Source organism: Trachurus trachurus (assembly GCF_905171665.1).
Source record: "Trachurus trachurus genome assembly, chromosome: 23".
In the NCBI taxonomy this organism is placed as follows: Eukaryota; Metazoa; Chordata; class Actinopteri; order Carangiformes; family Carangidae; genus Trachurus; species Trachurus trachurus.
In genome coordinates, this window is record NC_139912.1 from 21,947,568 (window position 1) to 21,974,772 (window position 27,205).

At 43.2% G+C, this 27,205-nt stretch overlaps 1 protein-coding gene across 2 annotated transcripts; it reads left to right on the plus strand.

Moving 5' to 3' along the window:
- The first annotated feature begins 607 nt into the window (after nt 1-607).
- tmpoa (thymopoietin a) lies at nt 608-26,632 on the plus strand. 2 transcript variants are annotated; one of them, XM_083999962.1, is made up of 7 exons: nt 608-883; nt 10,823-10,940; nt 13,304-13,462; nt 14,587-14,738; nt 21,035-21,220; nt 23,609-23,709; nt 25,811-26,632. In XM_083999962.1, the coding sequence occupies exons 1-7, from the start codon at nt 644-646 to the stop codon at nt 26,217-26,219; spliced, it is 1,365 nt and encodes a 454-aa protein (XP_083856088.1). In that variant the 5' UTR covers nt 608-643; the 3' UTR covers nt 26,220-26,632. The 2 variants fall into 2 exon arrangements, with proteins under 2 accessions (XP_083856088.1, XP_083856089.1); XM_083999963.1 differs by lacking the exon at nt 21,035-21,220.
- The last annotated feature ends 573 nt before the right edge of the window (nt 26,633-27,205 follow it).

Sequence of the window (27,205 nt, forward strand, 5' to 3'; positions counted from 1 at the left end):
GCTGGCGTATTTATACTGTATTCACAGCCCACATGTTGAGAAGTAGTTCAATCTAAAAAAAAAAAAAAAAACATGGCACGTAAAACTCGTGACGTGCCGGTCATTTCAATAGTTGCGTGTTGGCTCCACCAATGAGGACGCTGTCTGTAATAGCAACCGACCAATGGGAGCCGGTCTCCACATGCAGCCACTTCCGCCTGGGTCATCCACATGAGTACCAGCAGCCTGGCGCGGTGATTTCACCCTAAACCACCCCTCTCAGTCGGTACTACTTTCACTTCCTCACCCTGCTCCGCGGAGAAAGGAAACGAGAGCAGCGACGAGCAAGGCTGAGTTCTTTTTTTAATCTCCCTTTCTCCCCATTTTGGTTCCTCCTTTTATTTCTGTAGCACATTCCTCGTCTCCATACCTTCTTTTTACAGTCTATGCTCCATACCTAATATTTTTTTTCTTTACGAGTCAAAGCCAGCAGGAGGCGCTGGTTAGCCGCTGTGCTCGGACCGACCAGCCTCCCTCCTCCTCCTCCGCCGCTCATTCCTGCTTCTCCCTCCGTGTTATTAGCTAGCTAAGTTTACCCAGGCGACGGTAACTCTTGTTCCCCTCTCTCCATCTGCACCGCCCCGCCGCCGCCACCGACAACAACATGCCGGAGTACCTGGACGACCCGTCTGTGCTCACCAAGGACAAGCTGAAGAGCGAGCTGCTGGCGCACAACGTGGAGCTGCCGAGCGGGAACCCGAACAAAGACGTGTACGTCCAGCTTTATCTGAAGAACCTGACCGCTCAGAACAAGATGAGCGTCCCCACCAGCCTGGACGCCTTCTCCAGCGACGAGGAGCTGCCGCCGCCCGTGGTCTCCAGCAGAAGCCGCTCGTCGGGCAGAGTGAGTTTTGTTGTTGAATTTTAAGCTCAAATTCAAGCCTCGCGGTAATTCAAGTTTGTCCAACTTAACTTTGAACCAGTGAATTTGATTTCTCGCCACCGCCATCTGTGATTTACTAGGTGCATGTTCTCAATTAAACACACCATATTTACCTCCAGCAACCACCTATTTATCAACTGATTATTATTATTATTATTATTATCATTATTATCATTTTTGGTTTAATCGATTACTCGACAGTAACGTAGCATCTAAGCTTCCAGGATAAAGAGCTAATGATCAACAGATGTTGGCAGATGTTTCAAACTATTCAAAGTATTTGACCATCATCATGCAAGACGAGAAACCTCAACTACTCAATGAAGCAACAATGTAAAACTACAAAGACTCCCAATATGTGCAGGATTTATTTATTTTTCCCATGATCCCCCTCTCTGAAAAAGTGGTGTTGTGAGTTTTGCACAACAGTTTGTTTTCTCCTGCTTTAACATACTGGAGTGACCTTACTGCAAAACTACACCAACCTTTCAGTTCTTAACTGATTGAAACTTTTTTTTTCTTTTTTTTTTTATCTGTGTCTGTATCAGAAGTGGAGGCTGGGTGGGGTCTGTCTCTCTCACCCTGTTGATCATTGGATCTTTTGACATGATAATTTAATCAGTTTTGGTTGGGGAGAATGTGAGTGAGTGGATGAAGAGAGAAACTGCTTTACCTGTTGTTGCATGAAATTAAATTACACCCAGATACAGAAACTGTGAAAGGCCTGATAAGGAAGCTGATAGGAGTTTGTTGTTTTTGCATGTATGAATGAATGACTGACTGACTGACTGACTGAATGACATTTGTCTTGGAGATGAGTGAGATAGTTTTGGACTCAGGGTGTCGGTTTCTCAGCATTCCTCAGTTGTTTTAATAATACTAATCCCCCTCTTCAGTCAGTTGCTTGCTACATCCTCCACAACCATTAAACAGCAGCTGTTCAAAGTGTTCCCTCTGAAGCGTGACTTCTAAATCCTGCTGACTTTCTTTAGTGTGACCCCAAACTGCTTTTACATAGTAGTTACATGCTAAGCGCTCATATCATCTCAAAGAATGTAAAGGCAGTTGCAATGTAGAGAAAATAAGATGGCACATGTGAGTAGTATTAGGCTATATAAGATCTTAAGAAGTTACACTTGTTTACTTTATGCTACTTTAGTTATTGTTAAGTTGAAATCATCACATTTTTACACATTTTTTGTAGTATTTTCACTTGCTATTTAATACCTTGAATAATAAAATATAATGCCGGAAGAGAGATTAGTGGAGGAAACTAGATAACAAATCAGAAACTGTCAGATTGTTGAATAATCTTTTTTTTAGAATGCGTGAGCTTAGAATTATAAGGTTCTATCTCCGTTTAGGGTAGTTCCGAGATATTGAGCATCAAAGTTCCAACTCGGCTTGTGTTTTGGTTGATAGAACCTTTGTATTTTATGAATAACTAATCAGAAAATGTTGAAATTTAAAAATAACACCACACAGGCATTAACAGACCACTAATGGATGATATTATGCAAAAAACTCAATTTTGAAAAAAAATGGAGATAGAACCTTATAATTCTAAGCTCACAAATGATCATTTAAAATTTTTTGGTAATTAACTGTAATTACTTAAAATGTCAATGCTGTCTTGTAGTTTTCCTGAAATTCAGTGGTTAATTTATCCTACCTAAAAAAACACTTGGTTTTCTGTATTCTTCCATCATTAGTTTTAGTTTTGATACTGTGTGTGTGTGGTGGCTGACCTGTGAGCTGCTTTTAAAATTATGTTACATTTGCTCTATGACAAATCGCTCACTGTTGATTAATGTGAAATGAGTATCACCTGTTGGTTTGGTCTCAACCAGGTGTGTAGGGAGGGGGAGGGGAGGGAGGGGAGGGAGGGGGAGGGGAGGGGAGGGAGGGGTCTGCACATGATGAAGTGAAGGGTGTGAGCAAAACAAAGGTGGTGAATGAGAAATGACATGTTGTGCCTGTGGGTAGGTGTGTGTGTGTGTGTGTCTTTCTCACTCGCTGCCTGAAACATGTGTACAGATGCTACACTTTGTGTTTTTCTTCATCTTTCAAGATTTACACTCGCATTTTTTCTCTGTATGAGCTCACACAGTGGAGAAGTGTAGGCTATTCCTCGGTGGTCTGGCTGTTTGTTCAGAGCTCTTTGTGCTGTGAGGTGTGGAGGCTGACGGCCATCAATCTTTCATGAGTTTTCACATGAAGAATAAACTCTGACAGGGGGAGAGGAAGGCAGTGGTGTGTTTGTTTGTTTGTGTGTGTAGTGGTGACACCTCAATTGCAAAGCATGATGTGACATGATAGTTGATAATGCAAAGTGGTGGTGAGAGGAATCATGGGAGTTTGTGTGCACTGACCCTCGTTGTGTGTAAACCACAAAGCTCCATGCAGGGGCAGTGTTTGTTTACAGTGTCTGTGTTACACCACAGATTCAAGAGCCATCACCCCCAGTGTAGTTTTCGTGGTTGTGGTTGTTTTTCCCCCTCCCCCCACCCCCATGTTTGATGATCCCGTACTATACAGTCACTTTAAGAGTCTTGGCCACGCCCACTTTGATCCCATCTCACCCAGACACATTTATTTTGATTCAATCTGACCAATGAATGTGTGAGTGTTCATCTTTTGTGAGCATGAAGTTCCACTTGGATGCAAGAAGATCCAGATGATCCATATGCCGTGTCATTTGTGGTGAAGACGTGTGTGTAGGGAATGGGATGTCACGATTAATCACGGTACTACGATTATCACGATTATTATGCACTAATTAAGTTCACAGCACTATGAATGTGTAAAATCAAATATAGTCAAAATATAATTACATTACTCATTGTTTACACAAAATATTTCAAGTATCAATTAATATATGACCAATTCTTAGTCCCCAGGGGAAATGTTTGAAATATTCAGGTTCTCCATTCCATGTTCTCGCACCCTCTTCCATCTTTCTGACATCTCGGCCTGGCGTGGCGCGTGTTCAGGCAGATCCTCACCCAGTGGAGCTGTGATGTATGAAACAACAACTCGGACCAAAACTAAGGAAACAGTTGGTTTCCTTCCTAACCTCATTCAAGCATTTAACTAACTGAAAATGCACAGTTAAATATTGGAAAACTGTATTACTGTAAGATGATGCAGTTTTGAAGTTTAACAAAGTTCACAGGAAAGTACTCTGATTTGTTGTATAGCATGATTACTGTTGATTAATGCCTGGACATCACTGTTAACTGGATCAAAGAACACTTTCTGATGATGAGATTAGGTTATCAATAGGGCTGGGCCAAAAAATCCATTTTTATATTAATTGCGATTTTTTTCTGGCTTTTTATTTATTTATTTATTTGGGGACGACCAATTTTTATTGTACGATCATGTATTCTGTGCCATTACACTCGACAAAGTCAAACCGGCCTGTTGTGTTCGTTTGTTCACAGATATCTGTGTGAACAAACGAACACAACAGACAAACTGATGTGATGTGTGTATTGTTTTTGTAAATATGACTTATGATGTATTATCAAGTGTTCGGTTCAACCTGCTCTTGTTTAAGGAAAGAAAATCACAATAATTGAAATATAAAATCGCAATACTTGGTAAAATCGAATCGCAATACTTGTTTAATCAGAATCGCAATTTAAATCGAATCGGGACAAAATCGAAATCTAACAAAATCGTTAAAGGATCGAATCGGCACAAAAGCATATCGGCCCAGCCCTAGTCATCAAGGTTATCTTTGATTAATCATCTAGTTACCATGACTTCCAGTCGGCCTCAGTCTGAGAAACTGCATTCAGAAGTATTTGACATTTGTCATTTAAAATGTCAAATTTAATTTGTCTGTAACTAGTTCCCATAGTGAAAGTCTGTACCGTCACAGCTGACTCTGTCTGCGTTCGAGCCCATCCCAGAAAATACCGATGCAGCAGTTTGTAAATAAATTTGTAAGTTGACAGAGAGAAGTCAGATAGATGGTGACCCCCGCCAAAGAGATTAGACTTTAATGATCTGAACCCAGGTCAGGTCTCTGTGCCCAGGAACCAAGACGTCCTGTGAAGACAATGACCCCACATTCCAAAGAACTCAGATGTGTCATCGCAAGACAGGGTTCATGCTCATTAGCCGAGGCCTCTAGGTTTTTAAAGGAACGCTCCACAGCGTTACGAGTACGAAGCGCTGCCTCCTGTAAAATTAAACGACACTCTTAAGCCTGTAGCTGCTCGGAGGAGGAGGACGGTGGCTGGTCGGCTTCACAGCAGATCAGATCCAGTCAGTTCCATCAGTCATACAGCTTTATGGAGGGAACGTATCAACCCACTGACCATCCGTAAGCAGCATAGGGTTTCCCCAGGAAATGATGTTACACCATTTCCTGGGGAAACCCTGTGCTGCTCCCCACCCCTACTACACCGTGTAGTAGGGGTGGGGAGTTAACAGGGTCCTGATGTCTCACACCGGGTATCATTAGGGCCCTATGATTTCATCAGACGGAATCGGCCAGTTAAAACGGAATCTATTTTTTTATGCGGAATATCTCAGAATTCAACATAATTTAAAATGTTGTTTTTGTGTGGAAGAGGAACGTATGTATGGGGAAAATTGCACAGAAGGAAACAAATCCCCCCCCCCCCATCATTAACATTGAAAACACTCAGCGTAGTAGTAAAATAAGAGTAAAAAATGGAATTCCCAAAAATTTTAATGGAAAAGACGGAATTTCCCAAAATTAAAATGGAATTTGGGAGAAAATAAAACAGATTTTTAATAGGGTCCTATATTTAAGCAATATATCACAACAGGCCGTGGTATACGCTCATATCTCGGCTAAGAGGCGTTCTTCGGCCAGACGCAAAGCAGAGGGACGAAAACTCCCTTATTTCCGAGTTGGGAATTTCGACTTCTGAGTGGTTTTGAACGCAGCATAAGGCTTTAGAATAGTAGCTGTCGTATACGCTCATTAACAGATCGCTGGATTTCAAACTGCTCTTCACCGTTGAAGTTTAGGTGTAGTAAATAATTAGATATTCTACATATGATTCAATTTAAAGAGTAAATTTGTTTCCTCATGCGCCTGTTGTTTGGATTTTTGACACTTTGAACAAATCTGATTGCAAATTAAATGTGGATGGTGTCGTGTCTTGTTTTCTTAAGGTTTGTCCTCTATAGTTGTGATTTGATACTTGTATCAAGACAACCTTTATCCATGGGCCACGTTGAGACGAAGACATTGACATATTTGGAATTTTTGTCTTAGGTCGAGTGTTTTCATACCAACTCCACCCTGTGTGGTTTTGTATTGCATCCTCTTCTTCATTGAGGAAATAGTTGTGCTCAGGAAGAGAACTCTCTCAGCCCTGACACCACATGTGCGAGTAGTAAAAAAAAGTCAGAAGGGGCGCAAACAGACGCACAATGTGTGTAATTAGTTTGTCCTCGGCTCGTAGTATTTGTGCGTACGTTTGGCGGTTGTTTACCTTGTGAAAACCTGAGGCCGACATGCCTTAGTGATTATGGGCTGCAGGTATGAAGCGCAGGTGGAGGTGAGCATGCCGGACAGAAACTCATACCTGGCATATTTGAGATGGTTGGCTGAAGTGAGCAGCTTTTCAAACAAGAACCCTAAAGGCTCAAATACTTCACATCTCTTCATGCTAAAGCCCCCCCCCCCTTCATCTTTTAACACTGTGTGTGCTGGAGAGAAATGACAAGTATGGGCCGTAAAGGCATAAAGAATGTGGCGACTGCAAAGAGTTGTGGCGGCTAATCTTAGCAAGAGTCAATTACATTACGGCCCGCCACACTCGCTCCATTGTTCTCCAGCCAGGCAGTTACATCACGCAGCCACGGGCCCTGGCATGTGTCGCCATCACCGCACTACTCTAGAGTTTGTAGAGGAAAGTCTGACGGCGTTTTGTAGTGAGTTTACTCCACCGAGCCGTGAGCTCACAGCCCAGTTATGCCTTTAAAGGCCAGGGCGTGGTCGGCCCAGGACGGAGCGCGGAGCAGACGGCATATTTTTCCCTCCTTTTTTTTTCTCTCTTTCCTCTTTCCTTCTCCTCTACAGCCTCTCCAGCCCGGGCTGCCGTGATTATGAAACACCCTGGCTCGGCTCCAGAGCCAAACCCTGCTGAGGGCCCACAGAGAGCCAGACGCAGAGCAAGACAGCCTCAGTGTGTGTGTGTGTGTGTGTGTGTGTGTCTGTCTCACAGTTAAGTACACGCTGTGAACCGTGGCAGCACCTCGCCGCTGAAACTGAGCATATCGCCTTTTACATTCCTCACATTTTCCTCTGGTTTGTTCCCAGCTGAGTGGAGCGCACAGCGTCTGTTTGGAGCTCACCGCCATCATGAGTGTGGGCCTTTTGTAGTCGGGCACAGCAAAGTAGTTTTGCTTTGGTGTGTGTGTTTTTTTTTTGTCTGAGGGCACTCCTCCCCCTCCCCCTCCTCCTCCTCCTCCTCCTCCTCCTCCTCCTCCTCCTCCTCATCCCACTCAGTCCTGACAGCAGAGGGTCTAGGTGATGGCTGTGCTCTGTAATATGGTTTTCATTGTTTCTGTCATCATATTCTATATTCATGCATTCCATATAGACACACAGCGCCTGCTGCCAGCGCAGCAATCTGTTTTCAATGAAAGAAGCTAAAGCCTCCTCAAGGAGCCGTTTATTTAAAAGATGATGTTTCCCTCTCATGTGCATATCTCTGACACCACATAGCAATCTACAGACACAGCAGAGACTTCAAGTTAAAAAGATGAACTTAAATGCAACTATCAAGCTCCTCTCATCACTTTTAACATAGATTAAAGCCTCTGATATCAAAAGCCTTTTTATGTTGACTGTTGAAGAGCTCGGAAGTGTTGAACTGTCATGAATGGAACAGATTCACTCTTGTAATCTCATAAGTGTGTTGTGAAAGTAATAAAACAGAAGTCAAATTGGAACATTTTCAAAAAAAAAAAGAAAAAAAGGGAGGAGGTCCCTGGATGAGCAGCGTGCTTCAGTGATTGGTGGTTTCTGGAGGTGGACACGTCTCCAGCTCATTCATATTTCCGTCCGTCAGCCCGGCGACTGCTGGACTGAACGTGCTCTCTGGAGCCCTGCACTCACATCCAGAGAGAAACAGTAGACCGCTGGAAATGGAAGAGTGGAGGTCGGCCTGGAAAGTCCGGTGAAAAATTTGCAGAGTTGACAGTTTGACTCACTAGGGAGGGGAGGAATGATTGGTCATTATCGCTACGTGTGTTTGCGTGCACCATGACAACCGATCGCTAAATGATTCCTGAAATCAAAGAGGCTTTGATATGGATATCATTGTAGTGCAGTGATGAGTGCTGCTGTTTCACTGGACTTGAGGCTTCAAGAACAGGTTTTCATCCATATTCAAATGACATTAAATGGGAATGGATGGCACAAAGCACAGCGTTGACTGTTTGAAAACATTTATTTGGGTTTCCCCCAGTCACTAACATTAAAAACACTTTCTTTTTGGTAGTAAAATAAGAGTAAAAAGTAAAAAAAAAAAAAATGGTATTCCCAAATATTGAAATGGAAAAGAGTGAATTTCCAAAAATTAAAACGTAAAAAAATGGAATTTGGGAGAAAATAAAACAGATTTTAAAGGGACCTATATCATGAATTGCTCTTCACCTTTCTCTGAAGTTTGGGTGTAGTAATAGTGATATGGATTCATTGTAGTGCAGATGAGTGCTGCAGTTTCACTGGACTTGAGGCTTTAAGAACAGGTTTTCATCCATATTCAAATGACTTTAAATGGGAGTGGATGGCACAAAGCACAGCAGAGTGTTAACTGTTTGGAAACATTTATTTGGGTGTCTCTTCAATTTATATCAAAATGCATTTTGTAAAGAAGTTAATGTCTATTTGTATTAGAGGTGGAGGAAAAAATCAATCCAGCATAGTATCATGATATTTTGCATGGCAATATTGTATCAATACATTTTTCTTATTAGGAAAAAAAAAAGATGTTTACAAAGAAATCCATCATTTGCAGTTGAAAAAAGCTACTAAATTGCAATATATTGCAGCAAATGGCAGTACTTTTAATATCACAATAATATTATATCGCAACACAAGTATTGTGATATCATATTGCAGGGCCTCTGGTGATTCCCACCCCTAGTTTGTATGGTGCAGTATCGTACAGAGCCACGCCCACTCTCTGTACTACACATACACTTTAGTTCTGGATTATATCTGTGACTTCAGATGCTTTAGAAAATAAATTGAGGAAGTTATGCACTGTGCACCAAACAACTTTTCAGTTCCTTTAAGACTCTCTTGCAGCACAGAATCTCTCATTTGAAAAGAAGCGAGTTGAAAACAAGGCAGCATGTGCAAGTAGTACTCTGACATCACGCTCCAGGAAAACATCTTCACGCACACAGACTTTATTTACTCTGCGAAGCCGGGGAGGAGACTCAGGGTTTCATTTCAGAGGCCGCTGGCTTCAAGCACGCTGTAATTTCCTGTCGGCTGGTGTGTGAGGGCCGGCTTCAGCCCAGCACGTTGTTTACCCTCTATCACTTAGAGCATCTGTTTAGAAAGAACCACCCCTCCCCCTCTCCTCCTCCTCCTCCTCCTCCTCCTTAGCTCACTCCATTGTAGAAAACTGAAGAAACCACTTTTCCCCATCACACGTTTGTTACACGCGCTCGAGGACACACATCACATGCGCTCCCACAAATCTGCAGAGATCATGCGTGAAACTTGGCAGTTGTAAAAAAATGTTCTTGGCGTTTGGTTCCCGCTCGAATACTACTCCACGTTCAAACAGGCCTCCTGTGTAATTAGCAACCTGGTGAACAGGTTTCTGTAACTGCCTCAGAGTCGCACCAACGGCTTCACAGTAGGAGAGGACAAACCCTCAACCCAGCCAGCTGACAGGAAGTCTGGAGGTGAACAGGTGCTCGCAGCCAGAACACACACCTGAGTCTGACCTGAGCACCTTGACTTGTAGCAGCTGAGGTCAAAGCATGAGTCTGTGTTTTTTTTCCTGCACATGCAAAATTATTTTTGTATGCCCAGAAAACCCCACTCTGCTGGCACCAGACACACAGCTGTGTGTGCAGCAATAATAAGCAGAGGAAAGGTATTTGTGTATGTATGATCTCTGTGTTGACATGTATTGAACCTACGTCTAACTGTCAATCATTCTTTAATTAGTCAGCCATATAAATCTTTTTTTTTTTTTTTTTCCAGACTCACTCAACTTGCGTTATCACACAGTTGTATTATCAAACATCTGCTTCAGTTCACTTCATACACACTCAATCAGTGTGTGTTTCCTCTGGGATTTTTGTTAACTCGTTTTGGAGTTGTTGGATTGTGTATTTGATTAGTTTGATGAGGGAAACCAAGAAAACCCATTAGCCTCCGTAGCGTAGCTCTGAGCGGCTCGCGGCTCTGCTCCGCCGTTCTAAAAATAGCTTGCATCGGGTAAAAGGTAACGAACCTACTGCTATGACTATAGGGATTATGGCAATTGTTGGTCATTGTTGACATGTACCTGCTGCTTGTTGTTGTAATCTCTGTGTGATTATCAGGACAGTGCAAAGTTTCTCATTTCCATGTTTTAGTCACAGATGTGTGAGTGGAGCAGCAGAGGAAGTCTGTAACCTGGTGTAATAGAGACAAGATGGAGTCCTCCCCTCTCCTTAGACAAATAAACATGTGAGTGTAGTGTAGTGTAGTGTGGTGCCGTCTGTAGCGGGCACCGAACAAACCGCCCACACCCTGAAACAAAACGCTCTGTCATGGACTCTTGATCTCATTACTTGCTGATTACACCGCCCGAGGACAGAAATAAATCTATGGTAGTCCCTGACCTGACCCCGATCTGTACACTTCATGTTGCCCCGTCGTCTCTCCCACAGAAAGCCACCAGGAAAACAGACAAGGTCCAGCCGGACGAGCTGGACGTGACGGCGCTGACCGACGAGGGCCTGAGGGACGAGCTGCTGAAGCACGGAGTGGACGTGGGGCCGATCGTCGGTGAGTGCTCACGTTAGCGGAAAGAGCAGGGGGGGGGGGCGGGGGGTAGTCATATCAGGGTAAAGGCTGTGCTGTTTGCATACAGATACATATCTGCACTTCACACACACACACACACACAGAGCAGAGGTATGCTGGCGCTGCCCTCTTTACACAGGTGATGGAATTCACATGTGGACCAGTAGTCGGCCATGTTTGACCCAGTGTGTGTGTGTTTGGAGGTGATCACACTGGAGTGTGTTGGTCGGTCAGTTTAATAAAGCAGGGTGTGTACAGCGTCATTGTTGGTATTCAAAAACACAGTTGTCACAAACAAATAGTTGACTGGTCACTAGTCAGTTGAACACAACACTAGTTCTTCCATCACTCTGCTCCGCCACTGAGTCATTACAGAAACAGCTGTTTTCTGTGTTAAGCAGCTTAATACATGAGAATATCACGGAAAAGTTTAGTCGTTCAATTCAAATAGTGAAACTCATCTATTATATAGATTCACAAACTGACTGAAATATTTCATGACTTTTTTCTTTTTTTTTTAATTGTAGTGATTATAGCAGTTGAAGTTGGGTTAGGGTAACAGACACAACTGGGGGACAGACACAACTACCGCAAAACAGGAGCAATTAAACTGAAAATCTTCCGATTCCTTCTTTTAGACCTAAAATGTTAGGAACACCGAGTTGAATTTGCCCGGAATTGTCCTTTAAGGTCTTAGTCTGGTTCAGTATGGAGAAGACTGCTGACCTCCATCATATTCTCATTTATTGAGATACACATGCACTGTCTATGCCGTGTAGCACCCTGCAGAAAAACCAGAAGTTACCCAGCTGGACTTTGGTATATTAAAATATTCTGTTATTGCATAAAGCAGTAATAGAGAAGCATTATTGTTTGGTTATATAGTGGATCTGCTTTTCATTGGCACTAATATAACATCATGACATGCAGGCATGCTGAAACCTGAACTGTTGGAGTCTGCACAATGACTTAATAATGATTCTCTTAATCTATTCTAGATATTTAATTACGTGTGTCGTGCTGGTTGCAACATGCACATTTCAGTGTGTGAAGTACATTATGCTATAACTTACTATTGAAATGATCAGTGAACTCAGTTGAGTCTCAGAATTGATGCGTTTCTTCTGTCTTTTGGGATATGTTTGGCTTTGAGTTCAAATTTGATATACAGGTGCATCTAAATAAATTAGGATATGATGGAGGTCAGCAGTCTTCCTCATGATAGTGGAGCTACTGAACCAGACTAAGACCATTTAAAGGCTCAGGAAACCATTGCAGGCATTTTCACTTTATTATCTGATTAGAGTGTGACATCATTAGGTTACAATAGTGAACTTTTTAACTATTCCAATGTTGGATTTACTGAATTTTGGGTTTTCATTAAATGTAAGCCATAATCATTACAATTAAAAGAAATAAAGACATGAAATATTTCAGTCAGTGTGTGATGAATCTATATAATATGAGTTTCACTTTTTGAATTGAACTACTGAAATAAATGAACCTTTCCATGATATTCTCATTTATTGAGCTGCACCTGTAGATGTAGGATCACACAGTAGAACTCCAGTTGTGTAAATTAGATTTCCAGGTGTTTTACCACAGGTTATTTTGAAACCCATGGCCACACATCCCCTCACTGTGTTACTAATAGATGGAATTACAGTGTGAATAAACCCCACTGAGAACCACTGCTCCCAACAGCCTGTCTGAACCTCACAAGTTTCATACAGAGCGCTCACACATTTGTTTGGAATAATACAGCTGTTTACTCCAATGTATACATGGCTGAGTGCAGAGCAGATGTGTTGATGAACAGATGTGCACTCTGACTGCAGCTGTTGCCATTGTGCTGCGCTGCCAGTGTGGATGTAGATGAGGGACCAGATAAAACAAAAGCAACTGAAACGGCAAATAATCAGATGAGGGTCAGTGTTTGTAAGGTGATGGGTGGAAATGACATTTTGACTTGTTTGCACACTCACCTGTTATGAGACAGAGTGGTGGTGTTAGTCAGAGTGAGTCTTCTCCCCTGCAGCTGTTCTGTGCTCACACAAGTTGGCACAAAGTGTTAACCTCAACTTCTCCGTAACACTCGAGAAACAGCAGTGGTTTAAAGTGAATAACCACTTAGCCTTAAATAGAGCAATAGCAGCAATAAAGGGAATTACACCTTTGCGGTTTTCAGTTTTCACATGAGTCATTGCAGACCTGTCAGTTGTAAACACAAAGCGTGCTGTGTGTGGATTTCTCTAATCCCTCCATTCATATGTGACATCATCCTGTGCAGGTTTAACGCTCTCTCTTTCTCTCTTCCCCCCCCTCTCCTCCTCCTCCTCCTCCAGCCTCCACCCGTAAGCTCTACGAGAAGAAGCTGCAGAAGCTGCTGGACGATGGGCCCGCGCCGCCGCCGGAGCCAAAGCTGCCACTGCTGGTTCTCACCGACATCCAAGTCAACCACAACGGCAAATCTGACTCGGACCTCTACAGCGACAAGGAGGATGGTGAGAGCACTGATTGCACATTCATGGCTTACACAGATTAAAGGTGTGTGTGTGGTGTTCTGAGGCTCACACTCCTGCCAGGGGGGGAAATCTGACACCACATGCCGCCCCACTGGAAGAGTGAGTTTGCCTGCTGCTGGCTGCTCATTTGCATTGGCAAGCATAAAGTACACTCGTACATTTTCATATTTGTGACCTACTTCAGAGGCATTCTCTTCTCTCTGTTCATTTCTGTCACTCATGGAAATGAACTTGCAGATAATGAAAACCTGTTGCAGACTCACAATACTGAATTTGTGTAACAAAACCAAGAGATGCAGTTGTGATAATGACTGTGGCATGAAAAGTTTTATATATATCCAAAGTCATTCCAGGAGCTGAGACTTAAAGGGATAGTTCAATATTTTGGCACATTGGCCCATTGCTATAATCCCTATAGTTTTAAGAGTAGGTTCGTTACCTTTTATTGTCGGTGCAAGCTACTTTTAGAACAGCGGAGCAGAGCCGCGAGCTGCTCAGAGCTACGCTACGGAGGCTAATGGGATTTCTTGGTTTCCCTCATCAAACTCATCAAATGCACAATCCAACAACTCCAAAACGCTCTGGTGGACAAGTTGTGACCTGCACATTCACCACGCTATGAGATAATAACGGGACAGAGTTGTTTTCGAGGTAAATTCATGCAAAACCGCTGATGCACGTTCCCGTCGAGGGCAGCTTTTCAGCAAGCAGTCTCTGCAATTACCTCAAACAACTCTGTCTCGTAACATTCCGTTATTGTCTTTGACTTGTTGAGTTTGTGTATTTGATGAGTTTGATGAGGGAAACCAAGAAATCCCTCTGAGCAGCTCGCGGCTCTGCTCCACCGTTCTAAAAATAGCTTGCACCGACAAAGGTAAAGGTAACCTACTCTGCCAAAATGTTGAACTATCCCTTTAAACATTATCCAAAATCATTACAAGAATATTATGCACTCCCCAGGTAGCTTTTTGTTTAGTTTGTTTATATTTGTTTGTTGTTGCAATAATTTGTCCATAAAGATTTAAGTGACAGAGAACGGTTCATCAAGCAGGCTTTAGCTGAATGTTAATGTGACGACGTGCAACTCTACTGTGTTGTTTTAGAAGTGACAGAAATACCAGAGCCAGAACCAGAACCAGAACCAGAACCAGAGCCTGAACCTGAACCAGCACCAGTACCAGTGGTGGAGAGACCGGTGAGGAGCCGAGGGAAGACGCCCGTCACCACCCGCACACGCAGCAGCCAGCACCACACGGTACGAGCCAGCGGTTCACCGTCCACACACACATTCACATGGAAACTAGTTCTCACACTGCTCTGATTGGAGGCTGTTTGGGGTCATGTAATATTGTTAAATTATGTTCCCAGTTTCTCCAACATTGTTGAGCCGCTGATAACCTCAACTTCAATAACTTTATTTATCTCCAATGGGGTGAGGGACATAGAAGTCACGTAAAATACAAATATAAGATGAGCACACTACATCTGTGTTTACTGTCCTTTTATGTTTAAACAGATATAAATACAGATGAAGGCAGATGGTAGCAATAAATAACCAAATTAATGGATAGATAAAGAATTGACCAATAAATGACCCAGATGATTTACGTATTGATGATTGATGATGACTGAAAAAAACTACATCAGTTCAGTTTTCACCCACTGTGCTGTTTACTGGGCAGACATCCAGCGTCATGTCATACCAGTTCTTTTCTAATTATAAACCCTAGCTACAGAGGAACTGTCTATTTCCTGGTGTAATTATAGGTTATAAATCCTAATTGTAATGCGTCCTGCCTGAGACACCTTTTTAATAGTAATTTCAATTGTACAATAATCAATACGCACTACTTACGACTACAATATGCAATACTTCTAAGGTGGATTTTAGATCTAACAGATTTGTAATTGTAGCACAAAGGCACAGCTAACTGTAGGAATAAAACAAATCAACATGCAGCAGTGTTTATAGCACTTATCTTAATCTATTTTATTATATCTGTGTTATTGCACTTTATAGTGATTATAGTGTGATTTACAGCTTTTTATTGTTTTATTTTGTTTCTTATCAGATAAGAAACAAAAATAATATCTTCTCCAAATGCCAACTTGTGATTTAGGCACCAATTATCAAATCCGAGACGTGGACAATTCTATCAATATCATCATTCATCTAGATAAATAAATATATTATGCACAGGCAGAGTTGGACAAAGACACAACTTCATTACTTGAAGTTCAAGCACAGATCTGGTGAAGTAACCCCCAGTACAAGTGAAAGGTGTTCAGTTGTTGTTTTACTTAAGTTAAAGTACTGGAATATTTACTCTTAACAGTGTTCAGAAGAACAGTGTCAGCACAATGTTGTATTGTTCCACAGTCTATTTACTTTAGTTTCATTGACTGAAAGCTCTAATTAAATTTAAATTAAATGTACAAAGAAGAATACTCTTCAGTGCAGATGCTGGAAAAATGTGTTCAACTCCTCTGTAACATTCACTAACCTCGTCCTAAACTAATATTAATCCTACTTTATTATTCAGTGATTGTTGGTTCAATCAACACCAGATGTGAAAGTGTTACCGAGGCCAGTCTGCCATGTTGGTTTAACACCACCAACGTTGAATTATCATGTTTGTGGACGTCAACAGCTCAGTTTTTGTTTTGCTTTACATCTCTGCTGATGTGTGGAGTATCAGAGAGAGTTCAACAGGAGACACACAAACACACAGTCTCTGTATGTGTATCTCCAGCAGTAATCCCAGCGTGCAGCAGCAGGTAGGGCGGGGTGGGACGGCCAGAAGCTGGCTTTGATTATGCAGTTTCCTCCGACACCGGCACAGGAAGCAGAGGCATTTTCTTTTTCTCTTTTTTTTCATTTTATTGGAGAGCAGTCACACCCAGCAGCTCAGTGTGAGCCTGGAGGTTCAGTGTATCGGCGCTGCCCCGCCGCATGTCAGACTCGAAGCACATGATGTGGATTAGCTGCTGCCATGCACATGCTGGACGCTTCACACACTCATTTTCTCCTGATCCCTGCAGCTCTGAGGGCTGTTCCTTATCTCCGGCCGCTCTATTGCTTTTTCCTCTGCGCATTTCCACTCGGCCATTTTTCTCATGGTAAAATCCGGACAGCGGGACTCCAGAGATCCCTTTTACTCTTACATAACTAGAGGAGATCTCTTTGTTTTTGTTTTGAAATACTTCCTATCAAAGCGTGTGAACTACATCTGTTGGGAAAAGGCAGTGAGAAGTCGGCGTCAGCAGCTCCTCCTGCTGTTCACATAGTGAACGTACACCTGTTGAGCCCAGGCCCAGACCAATGAGAGGCACATGAAAACTGGTGAGCCGCCAACAATAATCTCATCTGACCTCGCTGTGCGTGTTTGTGTGTTCAGGTATAGATTAAGCGGCGGTAATGAATTGAATTTAACATGTGGTCTTCAGCGTGGTCTTGAGTTTATTTTCTCCTTCCTGCTGGAGGAGGGTGAACAGAATGTACTTTTCACAACACACACACACACACACACACACACACACACACGGGCTCTACGTCTTCAGGACAGAAGCTGGTTATAAATGGGCCAAAAGTCACACACTGGTATTTTCATCTGCTGTTGATTTGTGCGCGCCACGTGTGGAGAGACGATTATGATGGACAACCTAGAGCTTCAAAGAGGTGTATGCACATGTCGTCCGTTCTCTTCAGCAGCTTCATACTTTCTTCTACCCGACGTCCACAAGACGGAACACGACCTGGACTAGGGACGGGTACCGAGTATCGATTCATGTAAAGTCAATTGGTACCACATTTCGGTACCTGAACGCACCATTGTGTTGCATGCGGATACAGTCTATGGGAGGGTCTGTCTGATGCGAATATTCAAAATAAATGAAATCACGGACTGTTTTGAGAATCGGTACCAGAGAATATTGTAACAGTAGGCTACCGCTTCTCGTCACAGCGGTACCGTTCATTAAGTCCTCATCACAGAATGAGAGCACATCTACACGAGGACTAAGTCTCCTCTTGTCTATTTTTTTACAGACAAAATAATACACACAAAAAGTACCAAAAAAAGGTACTGTTGTGTACCGGTACAGGTTCTTAGGTACTGAGTATCAGTACTGTATCAATTCAAATGTGAAAACCTACCCATCCCATCCCTAACCTGGACAGTGGATGAACATGTGCCAGAAAGGAGAGTTTGAATCTCCGTTATCTTTCACTGTTGTCGTCTCTGTGTCCTCTCTCTGTACCGGTCTCCGTGTCCCAGCAGATAGTGCCTGAGGACCTCAGGCCCGTATTGACCGATCCGGTCCCGTTAGAGTCTAACAGGAGGGTTCAGCACAAGTCGGACAGTCCAGCTCGGGCTGAGCGTCGCTCCTCTTCGTCCAGACGTGTTCAGGTAGCTGGAGGCTGCAGCAGGCTGGACTCACCGGCCTGTTGCTTCTCTGGTGTGTGTGTGTGTGTGTGACTGTGGATCTGGGGAAGAGAGGATGAGGATTCACTGGAGGGTGACGTGTAGGCATGTGTGTGCATTATCCTATCTATTATCCACATGGTTGGTGGTGATGAATGAGTCACATTTCACTTTGTTTCCATACGGGACTAGAACGGACATCAGCACCTTTTAGACTGTTTAGTGTTTAGGATGTTTCTTTATCACCTCTCGGTGCCATCTACTGAAAATGCATTTGTGGGGCGGTGATTGGCTCAGTTGGTAGAGCAGCCGCCCCATGTGTTGAGGCTACGATCCTCACTGCTAACGGCCCCGGTTCAAATCCCGCATCGAGCCTTTCCTGCATGTCATTCCTCCCTCTCTGCCTCCCCATTTCCTGTCTCTCTCTCGACTCTGCTTTCCATTTAAAGGCGAAAAAGCCCATAAAATATACTTAAAAAAAAAAGAATATGCATTCACTCATGTAGCTGTCTCAGAATCCAGCAGGGGAAACTCTGTCCCATATTTTGGCCCAGGTCTGCAGGGTCTGCAGGGTCCTGAGAGCCCTGGCCATGTTGTTTGGATAATTACATCACATAAAAATCAGAGCAGCGAGCGTGGAACTCTTTTTTTTTTTTTTTTTTTTCATTCTGCACCATAGATGGTTAAGTTATAAAAAACAAGTGTACAGAACTATCTCAGCTCTCAGACCAGTTTGTAAAAGCACAGCCACCTATAATGTAATCTGTATGGATTAGTGCTGTTTCACATCATCCCAAAAGTAGAAGTGTGGCTATATTGTAAGATTACAAGTCTCACCAGGGTCTCAAAGCATAAAGCACCAAAATATATGGACATGGTGTGTTAGATTCAATTTGAACAAATGACATGTTTGTTTGACTCTGCTCCAACTTCACATTTTGGAGCAGCGACAGCCCTGCTGGACACCAGCCACAGAGTATCGATTTGGCACAGTTCTGACCCAGTCAACAGTTGATAGTAGTCTGGACACTGATGGCAATGAACGCGAATGAGTTGCATTTTGAATCTGGGTTGAGCACTGTATCTGTCTCTTGTCTCGGTCTTAAATCGGTTGCTTCAAAGCTTCACAGTTGAACTGATACACAGAGAGTTGTCTTTACAAAGACATTCACAGATTCTCACTTTGCATCACCGTGTAAAATGATGCAATTGTTTCACAGCTCAGACAGGCACGTTATATAAATAAAGCACACTGGACTGGGGCGGAATCAGCTTTGACTTGTGGACACAGTCTCTGCTCCGCTGCTGTGAAGAAATCATCTTCCCACCCTCCTCCTCCTCTTTTTAAAAACCTGTAGATCCACAGGGAAGAGCTGGGGCTGGACCCCCCCAGGCCCAGACACAGTAAGGATTCTACTGACAAGCCTGTGGCCCTGCTCAACATGGCTCTGCTCGAGGTTAGCCCCCTGTCCTCTGTCCGCTGTCCTCTGTCCTCTGGATGTATTTCACACAGTCACATTCAGCATGGCCACAGCGGGTGAGATGCTCTTCACTTAAAGGGGAATGTGCGTCCAGATGGGATGTATCGTAGGGTGTTGTTGTGTGTTGATTAAAGGCACCACACTGCTTTTTAGCACAACAGGCTTCTAATCACAGTCGGTGAGGTGATTAGCTGTTGCATTCTTTAACCTGTTGGTGCTTTGCTCACTCACTGTGTCTTGTAGAGCTATTACAGCACGTCACTATGGTTATACATCAGTTTCACTACCTGTTATACAATGTTTTGATGAAAACTGCATTGCAATAACTGTTATTACCATTTTATTGCTGAGCCATTGCTAAGTAATATGATGTTGGCCAAGAGAACAAAAACTTCTTCTAAAGAATACATTTGGATCAACTGGAGTAAAGTGGATGCTGCAGATGTCGATGAGCTGCCTTGTGTAGCAGGGAGGTTTAGTTTGATCCACAGAGACTTTACAGTAATGAAGCTGAGGTTGAACACGAGGTCGGCATGTCTGTCCTCGGTCGGTCCGGGTCACATTCAGATCACGTAACAATGCAAGCACATAAACACACGTAGAGCAACATAATTAAATCAGCACCAGGCTGAAAGAAAACTTGTCTCCACCAGAGAAGAAGTGATGCTATAGATGCAGCTCCTGTTAAAACTCTCTTATAGTGCCAGCTTCTTCCCTAGAGTAGACATGGAGAAAATAAGCATTTTGTCCCCTGCTGATTTTTACCATCTTTACTTGTCCAGTGTGTAAAATGAGGGGAAAACAGTGACATCTAGCATTCTGATTCTATTCTTTATCTATTAAATCATTCTATTGTTTATATAGAATAGAAAAGAAAATACTTTATTAATCCCTAATTCAGATTGTCCAGCAGCTTACATAACCTAAAATAATATGATATAAATGATATAAACAGTAAAAAAAAAAACATGTATAGCCTAATAAATGGCGTTGTGCATGAAAGATTTCATGAATGAATGTGAAACTCTTGAAACGTGCTCTCTGGTTGGCTGGATTTTCCATTCCGTATAAACATGGCGGCGCAAGATGGAGACACTCTCTAAGCAAGACCCTTGCTATGTGTATAAAAGAAGAATTATAAGGCTACGAAAACCAACAGATTTTATTTCATAGCGATTAAACACTTAATACAAATATATTCAGATTTTGCCAATAAACCTTGTTTACAAATATTACACACTGGACCTTTAATTCACTTGATCAAATGTGAAGTAATCGATAACCTTTATATGATGATATTATTTCTGGATGTTTTGTTGATATTGTGTCTCTTTCTGTTAAAATAGAAACTATAGACCATCCATTTATTTGTGTACAAAATCAGCCAGGCATCAAATACTTCTTTTCCCCACTGTGTCATAAAGATTTCAAATGTGGAAAAGAGAGCACTGTTATCAGGAGGGTAGTGAGATGTCCTCTGGTGCAGATATCAGGAGAGATGAAGTCTGCACCCCGGCTAAAAATAAACTCCAGGGTGCAGCGACAGACCCAAAAAAAAGTAGACGGTTACATTCACATTGAGACACCTGATGCAGACGGGGTTTAGGACTTCAGCCTGAATTCTGATTCATCTCCCCAACCTTCAGGATCCCGAGCCGAAGGCCCCACAGCCGTGCTCCAGACCCTCCACCCCTCTGGTCCTCCACGGCAGAGTGGAGCCGCTCACCTTTAGCCCCATGTGTAAAATCTCGCCCATTAAGCGCCCAGAGTCCCCGTGGACCGGGTCAGACCAGAGCGGATCTGAAGCCGGCGGCGGCGTCCCTGCAGCAGCGGTAGAGCTCTAACTCCAACACATCTGTGGCTGCATTCAGCTCCTTCCACTCTGCTGTCCCTCACTCGTGCTTCTCTCTGACTTGTGTCTGAATCAGGGATGCACATTTTGAAAAAAATTTCTGACCGATAACCAACGCTCGTTAACCGATTATTAACCGTTAACCGATAAGATTAAGACGCTGGCGGAGCACGTGTGTATTTAACGGCAAAAAAAAAAGATCGCTCCAATTGCCGTTAAATACACACATGCACTGCGACAGCTGATCAGTACCACATCCACTGTGCTCTGTCGCAGCTGATCGCGCTCATATGGAGGTTAGATCGTTGTAGAACTGTTTTTATACAAAGTGCTGTTCCTTCAGTCTGGTGTTTGGCTGCAGAGTCTCCTCTGACAGCTCCTCTGTGGAGCTGCAGGAGAGCTGCAGGTGAACAGGCTGGAGATCAGCAACATCCTCTTTTATTTATTTATTTATTTATTTCATTTTTTTCAGCGCCGTTGTTAAAGCAGATATCAGCTTCACGGCCGTTTCGGCTAATGCTGCGTTCAAGGCAGGCTTTTGAAACCGTAAGTTACAGCTTCAAGTCACAACTACGACTTGGTAGCGTTCCAGGTAACCCGTAGCTCGTGTTTTTACCATCCTGTTGTCTGTGAAAGTTCCCTATAACGGCCACTCGTAACTTCCGACCCGTGAACTCGTACCAGATCGAACTGGTATGACTTCACAGGAAGGAAAAACACAAAGTACGAGTTTCTTTGAACGCACCATGAGTTAGCAGCCCCCGCCCTTGTCAGGCATCAATTGGTCCTCGTGCTACGTCACCACATTCACGCGCATCCCTTGGCTGCACACACAGCCCTTCATGCCGTTCTCTCTCCTCATTGGATAACACTTGTATCCCACAAGGAAAATTTTCTCCTGGGGTTACAGCAGAGCAGAGTGACGGAGAGACTCGTGTTTAGGCTGAAATACTTCATGTAAGTGATTGCTGACGGAAAATAGGACTATTTAGGACTTATATTAACAAAAACATTCCACTGATATCTGCTTTAACAGGTGATTCGCATCTATGTCCTGTAGGCTACATGTATTGTCTGACCTTCCTTCACGGGGGCTGCTGCACATACTGTCAGTCCTCCTGTGTAACTTTTTGCTGTGAAATATGACTGAAGGCACGTGGAAGTCTGCACCAAGGGGGCAGTTGTCGGTCTGAGAAGTGAAGCTCACTTCCGCGTTCAAAAAACTGCAATCCCCCCGGCTGTCGCTGGGGGCTGGCTCCAGAAGGGAGCAACTCCAACTGAGCCCCATGTTAAAATAGCCGATTTTACAGCTTAAAAAAACATATTTACAGCCTGGTACATTTTATTTTTTTGGTCTCAACCGATAGTTTCTACCCCCGCACACACTCTGAGGGGGGTGAATTTTCTTTTAAACTCTACCGTTTTACTGTTATTAGGTTTAAAATTCTGGCCAATTAGGGCGCGGAAACGTTGAGTGACAGGTCCGGAGACCGCTGCTTCGAGGCCAGTGGGCGGGTTCTAATGAAAAAAAAGTCTATGGCGCTCCAAATATGGCAAGTAGAATCCAACATGGCGCAGCTCAAACCCCCGTAGTAGCGGCACAAAACAGACTCCCCCAAACCAATGGGTGACGTCACGGTGCTACGTCCATTCTTTTTACAGTCTATGGTCTGCACGTGTCGACACGCCCCCATGGGTTGACGACATAAAGAGCTAATAAAAAAAAAACAAACAATAGTATTAATCGGTCAAAGTTCTTGTTATCGGTTAACGGTTAAACGGTTATAATCATGTGCATCCTAGTCTGAATGCTGCGTTGTGTCTGTCGGGGGCTGCAAAACATAAGAGCTATAGTTTATGAATGGGTTAATTGTGTGTGTGTGTGTGTGTGTGTGTGTGTGCAGCTGTTGAGGGGTTTTCTGCGGGGTCAGTTGTGTGGCAGCTGAACTGTTGGCTGCTTAAACATCCTTGACGCACACAATCGCACACATTGTTTCCCGGGCAGGGGCGGCGCGGCCCTCCAGACGTCCTGCTGCCGCACAAACAGAGGCAGCAGACGATCAGCAGCAGCTTCCTGTCTGCAGCGCGCAGCCAGGTGGAGACACCGCCGCGCAGGGACGTGTGGGTGAGACACGTCGATGACTGGGCTCTATGTGGGACTCACAGTGGTGAACATGGTGGTGGAGCAGCTCTCTGGTTGAGGAGGTCACATGGTGAAGCAGGGGGCGCTCTGCTCATACAAACGTCTCTACATCTGAATCCATTAAAAGTCACATGCAGCAGAAGCTGCTTTGGTTCACTGGTGAGTGAGTTTAATAGTGACTGTTGTTGTATTTGGTTCATCACCGTTGCTGTTTGTGTCCTGCAGGTGGAGAAGATCACAGCCAGCGACCAAACCCCAAAGGTGGACGAGAGCGACGTCCTGAAGGAGCTGTACACCAACGACATCAGCAGTCCAACAGGATTCAGGTCAGTCTGCAGTGACTCTTCATTCTCTTTTTATTTATTTTTATTTAACCTTTATTTTACCAGGCAAATTGCTTGAGATACAAAAATCTCTTTTACGAGCATGGCCTGGCCAAGAAAGCAGCAACAAGATAATATACACACAAAGAAGTGAGGACGAATATGAGAGAGAGAGAGAGAAAAGAGAGAGAGAGAGAGAGGGAGAGAGAAAGAGAAAGAGAAAGAGAAAGAAAAGATGAATGACGTCCAGAGTTCTACAGTCCGGCAGGGATATGGGGGGAAGAGAAGGAGGACGGGAGGGCTGTGTGGTACAAGGGGAGGCTGTACCAGGGGATCCTGAAGGAAGAGAGATTATGTTAAATCAGCCAGGGCAGAACAGAACAATGCACAACAATACACACTAAAAGAACGGTAATCCAGTGATGCTAAAATACTAAACAGTAAAACATTTACACACTCCATGATTTGCCATTAAAAAACAGTTAAGTCTGGTTTTAAAATCGGAAAGGCTGATGAATGCCTGTAGTTTAATTCTCTGGACCCAGTTGTTCAAAAGGTGTTATCTGGATCAAAGTTATCCCCATTTTGAAATCTTCATCATCTTTTTTTTGCTATCCAGGATCACGTAATCCGTCTTTCTTTTATCCCAGTTGTTCAAAGCAAAGTTGGATTGGATCAGTCTGATCCAGATCCAAACTTTTCAAGAATGGGTATCACACTGAAGGCCAGGTAGTTAAAAAAGTAGTAAAGAAGTAAAAAAAAAAAAGGAAAAAAAAGCATGGGGTCACTCAGAGTGTGTTTATTTGAAAATGTGTATAGTTGTATGTGTTTCTCCCATGTCTTTTAAACAGCCAGCACTTATCTGACGCAAACAAATGAATAAAAAAAACCAATGCACAGTACATTAGTCAAATACATTGTGAATATTTCTCAAATTCAAACTTCAAAATTTGAAATTCAGAATACAAATTTCAATTTTCATTTAATTATCCAGTTATTGGGGAAAAGTTTGTTTTGTTTTTAAGTATATTTTTTGGCTTTATTTTGATAGCACACATAGAGATAGACAGGAAAGGGGGAGGCAGAGAGAGGGGGAATGACATGCAGGAAAGGTCTGCCTGGCACGGGATTCGAGCCGGGGCCGCCTGTGGTGAGGACTGTAGCCTCTACATGGGGCGGCCGCTTTACCGCTTTACCGCCCCGGGAAAAGTTATTTATTGTGAAATAATCAAAAGTTTACTTTATTTACTTTATCACTAAAATGGAAAAATCACGTGCAAAATATCAGTGTATGTAACTACATTATAAATGTTGCTCATTTGACCAATTTGAATTGAATTTAAATCACATTTTGGTCTTGAAATCCACCCTGAATCCACCAAACTGCTGGGATCAGAATAGTCCGTTTTTTTGGATCAAAGTTATCCCAATCCTACTAAAAAGTTTTGAACAACACAAAGTGAGAGTTTGATCCAGATTAAAACCAAGATTGGATTAAGTGAACCAATCAGATTTCAGAATCCGTTTTTAGTTTTGAAGAACCCATTTTCAAGATTCGATCCAATCCATTCTCCAAAATCCAATTAGATTACCTTTTGAACAGCTGGGCCCTGGTTATGATGTGACCGGCTCCTCAATTGGGTCACAATATATCCGTAAGGTTCCGCTGTTTGTTTGTAATAGTGAGGCACGATTGAAACTTTCTCCAGTGTTTCTATAAACTATTGTTTCCAGATGAGGGGGCACCACCATAAAAGATAAAGTATGTTTGTAGAATAAAAAGTTAAACTGCTATTACCGCTCCTACTACACCTCAACTATTTATTTACTCTAGGCAGTTTGGTAACCTTGGTGACAAAAATGCATGTCAGCAGGTTAAGTGTGAGGGTTTTCTATGAACAGCACTTTCCTCTTGTGAATGTGTGCACCATGACTCACTCACACTTTACAAGTGCACTCTGTTACAGGGGGTAGTGACTAAGTATGATGTTTGTCATGAGCAGTAATATCTGTACTGTCACTCGGCTTTTGTCTCATGTGTACACTTAACTAGGTTTTGGGTGTTAAGTATAAAAAGTAAAGTTGAGCTCCTTGTCTCCTGCAGCGCCACCTGTCGGCGGCCTATCAGAGGAGCGGCCGGTCGGCCCCTGAAGCCCGGCGACCTGTGGAACAGCGAAAACTGCCTCTTCTCCCCCAAAGTGACCAAGACCAGCACCTCCTCGTCCTCCTACACAGAGAGCCGCGTGGTCAACAGAGTGGCCAGCCTGCCCCGCTACACCACCTCTACCTCCTCTCTCTCCAACTCCTCCTCCTCCTCCTCCAGGCCTCTGTCTGCAGCGCCCCCCGCAGCCCAGACCAAAGCAGTGCGCCGCGGCATGTCCCTGTGGATTAAGCTGTTCCTGCTGGCCATCGTGGCCGCCTTCCTGTTCCTGGTTTACCAAGCCATGGAGACCAACTCCATCAGCCCGTTCGAAAGCTCCGACACAGAAGTGACGAGCGGCAGCACAGCGTAGAGCACACAGGAGCTGTCTGAGGGGAAAGAGAGGCTCTCTTCTGTTCTTTCATGTTTGTTTTTTTTTGTTTTTGTTTTTCTCAAGTGTGAATCTGCATTGTGTAGCCATTTTGTTCAAGGGTGCTGTGAAATTACCTCTGACATCAACGCCCGTGTTTTTTTTTTTTTTCTTTTTGTTTCTTTTCTTTTTCCCTTCCTCACTAAATCAAGTTTTACTGAATCCCTAAAGAGATGCGACAAAGCCATTTCAGTGACACTTCAAGGATCTCCATGACACTTGTGAAAGGACAGTTGCGCATCGGCTGGTGTTTGGGTCCACTCTGGACCACACCATATTTTCTTAATGTTCTTTTATAATGAATTTGAATGGTCCATTGTATTGTACTCATGTATTCACTGTCACAAATATTAATTATACACTCATTAAAGAATTATGTGCAAGTTAAGCATGTTGCAGCACTCTTTATCCGCTTCCTATGGACAATTAATAACACTTCATTGTTTGTTGATATATTATTTGCACTGGTTTACAGGCACACTCAGGTTTGTATAGTTTATGCCTCCAACAAAACAATGGATATTGATTTCATTTGTGTTTCATCTGCACTGATAAAACAAAAAGCATCAACAGTACTTTTAGCACCTGGTTGAGGCTGCACCTCAGGACAATTAAGCTTTGAGCTAAATTCTCACACCAGCATGCTCACAATGAATGTTAAATAAGATTTGTAGCAACATGTGTTTAAGAAAAACCTTATGCACTGAATCATTCATAGTTCACACAATAATCACATGGATGCAAACAGCGCGCCGAAAAGCGAAACTCGCTTTTTTCATGACCAATTAGGTGACTTGTGTGAATCGTTCAGATCCGAAGAGTTTTTGTTTTTAGGAGGGGGGGGTCTCAGCGTCTCAGCTGGGGTCAGTAGAATGTTTTTCTAACAGGCTGACAGTGACAATCACGTGAAACTGAGGCGAACTCATTCA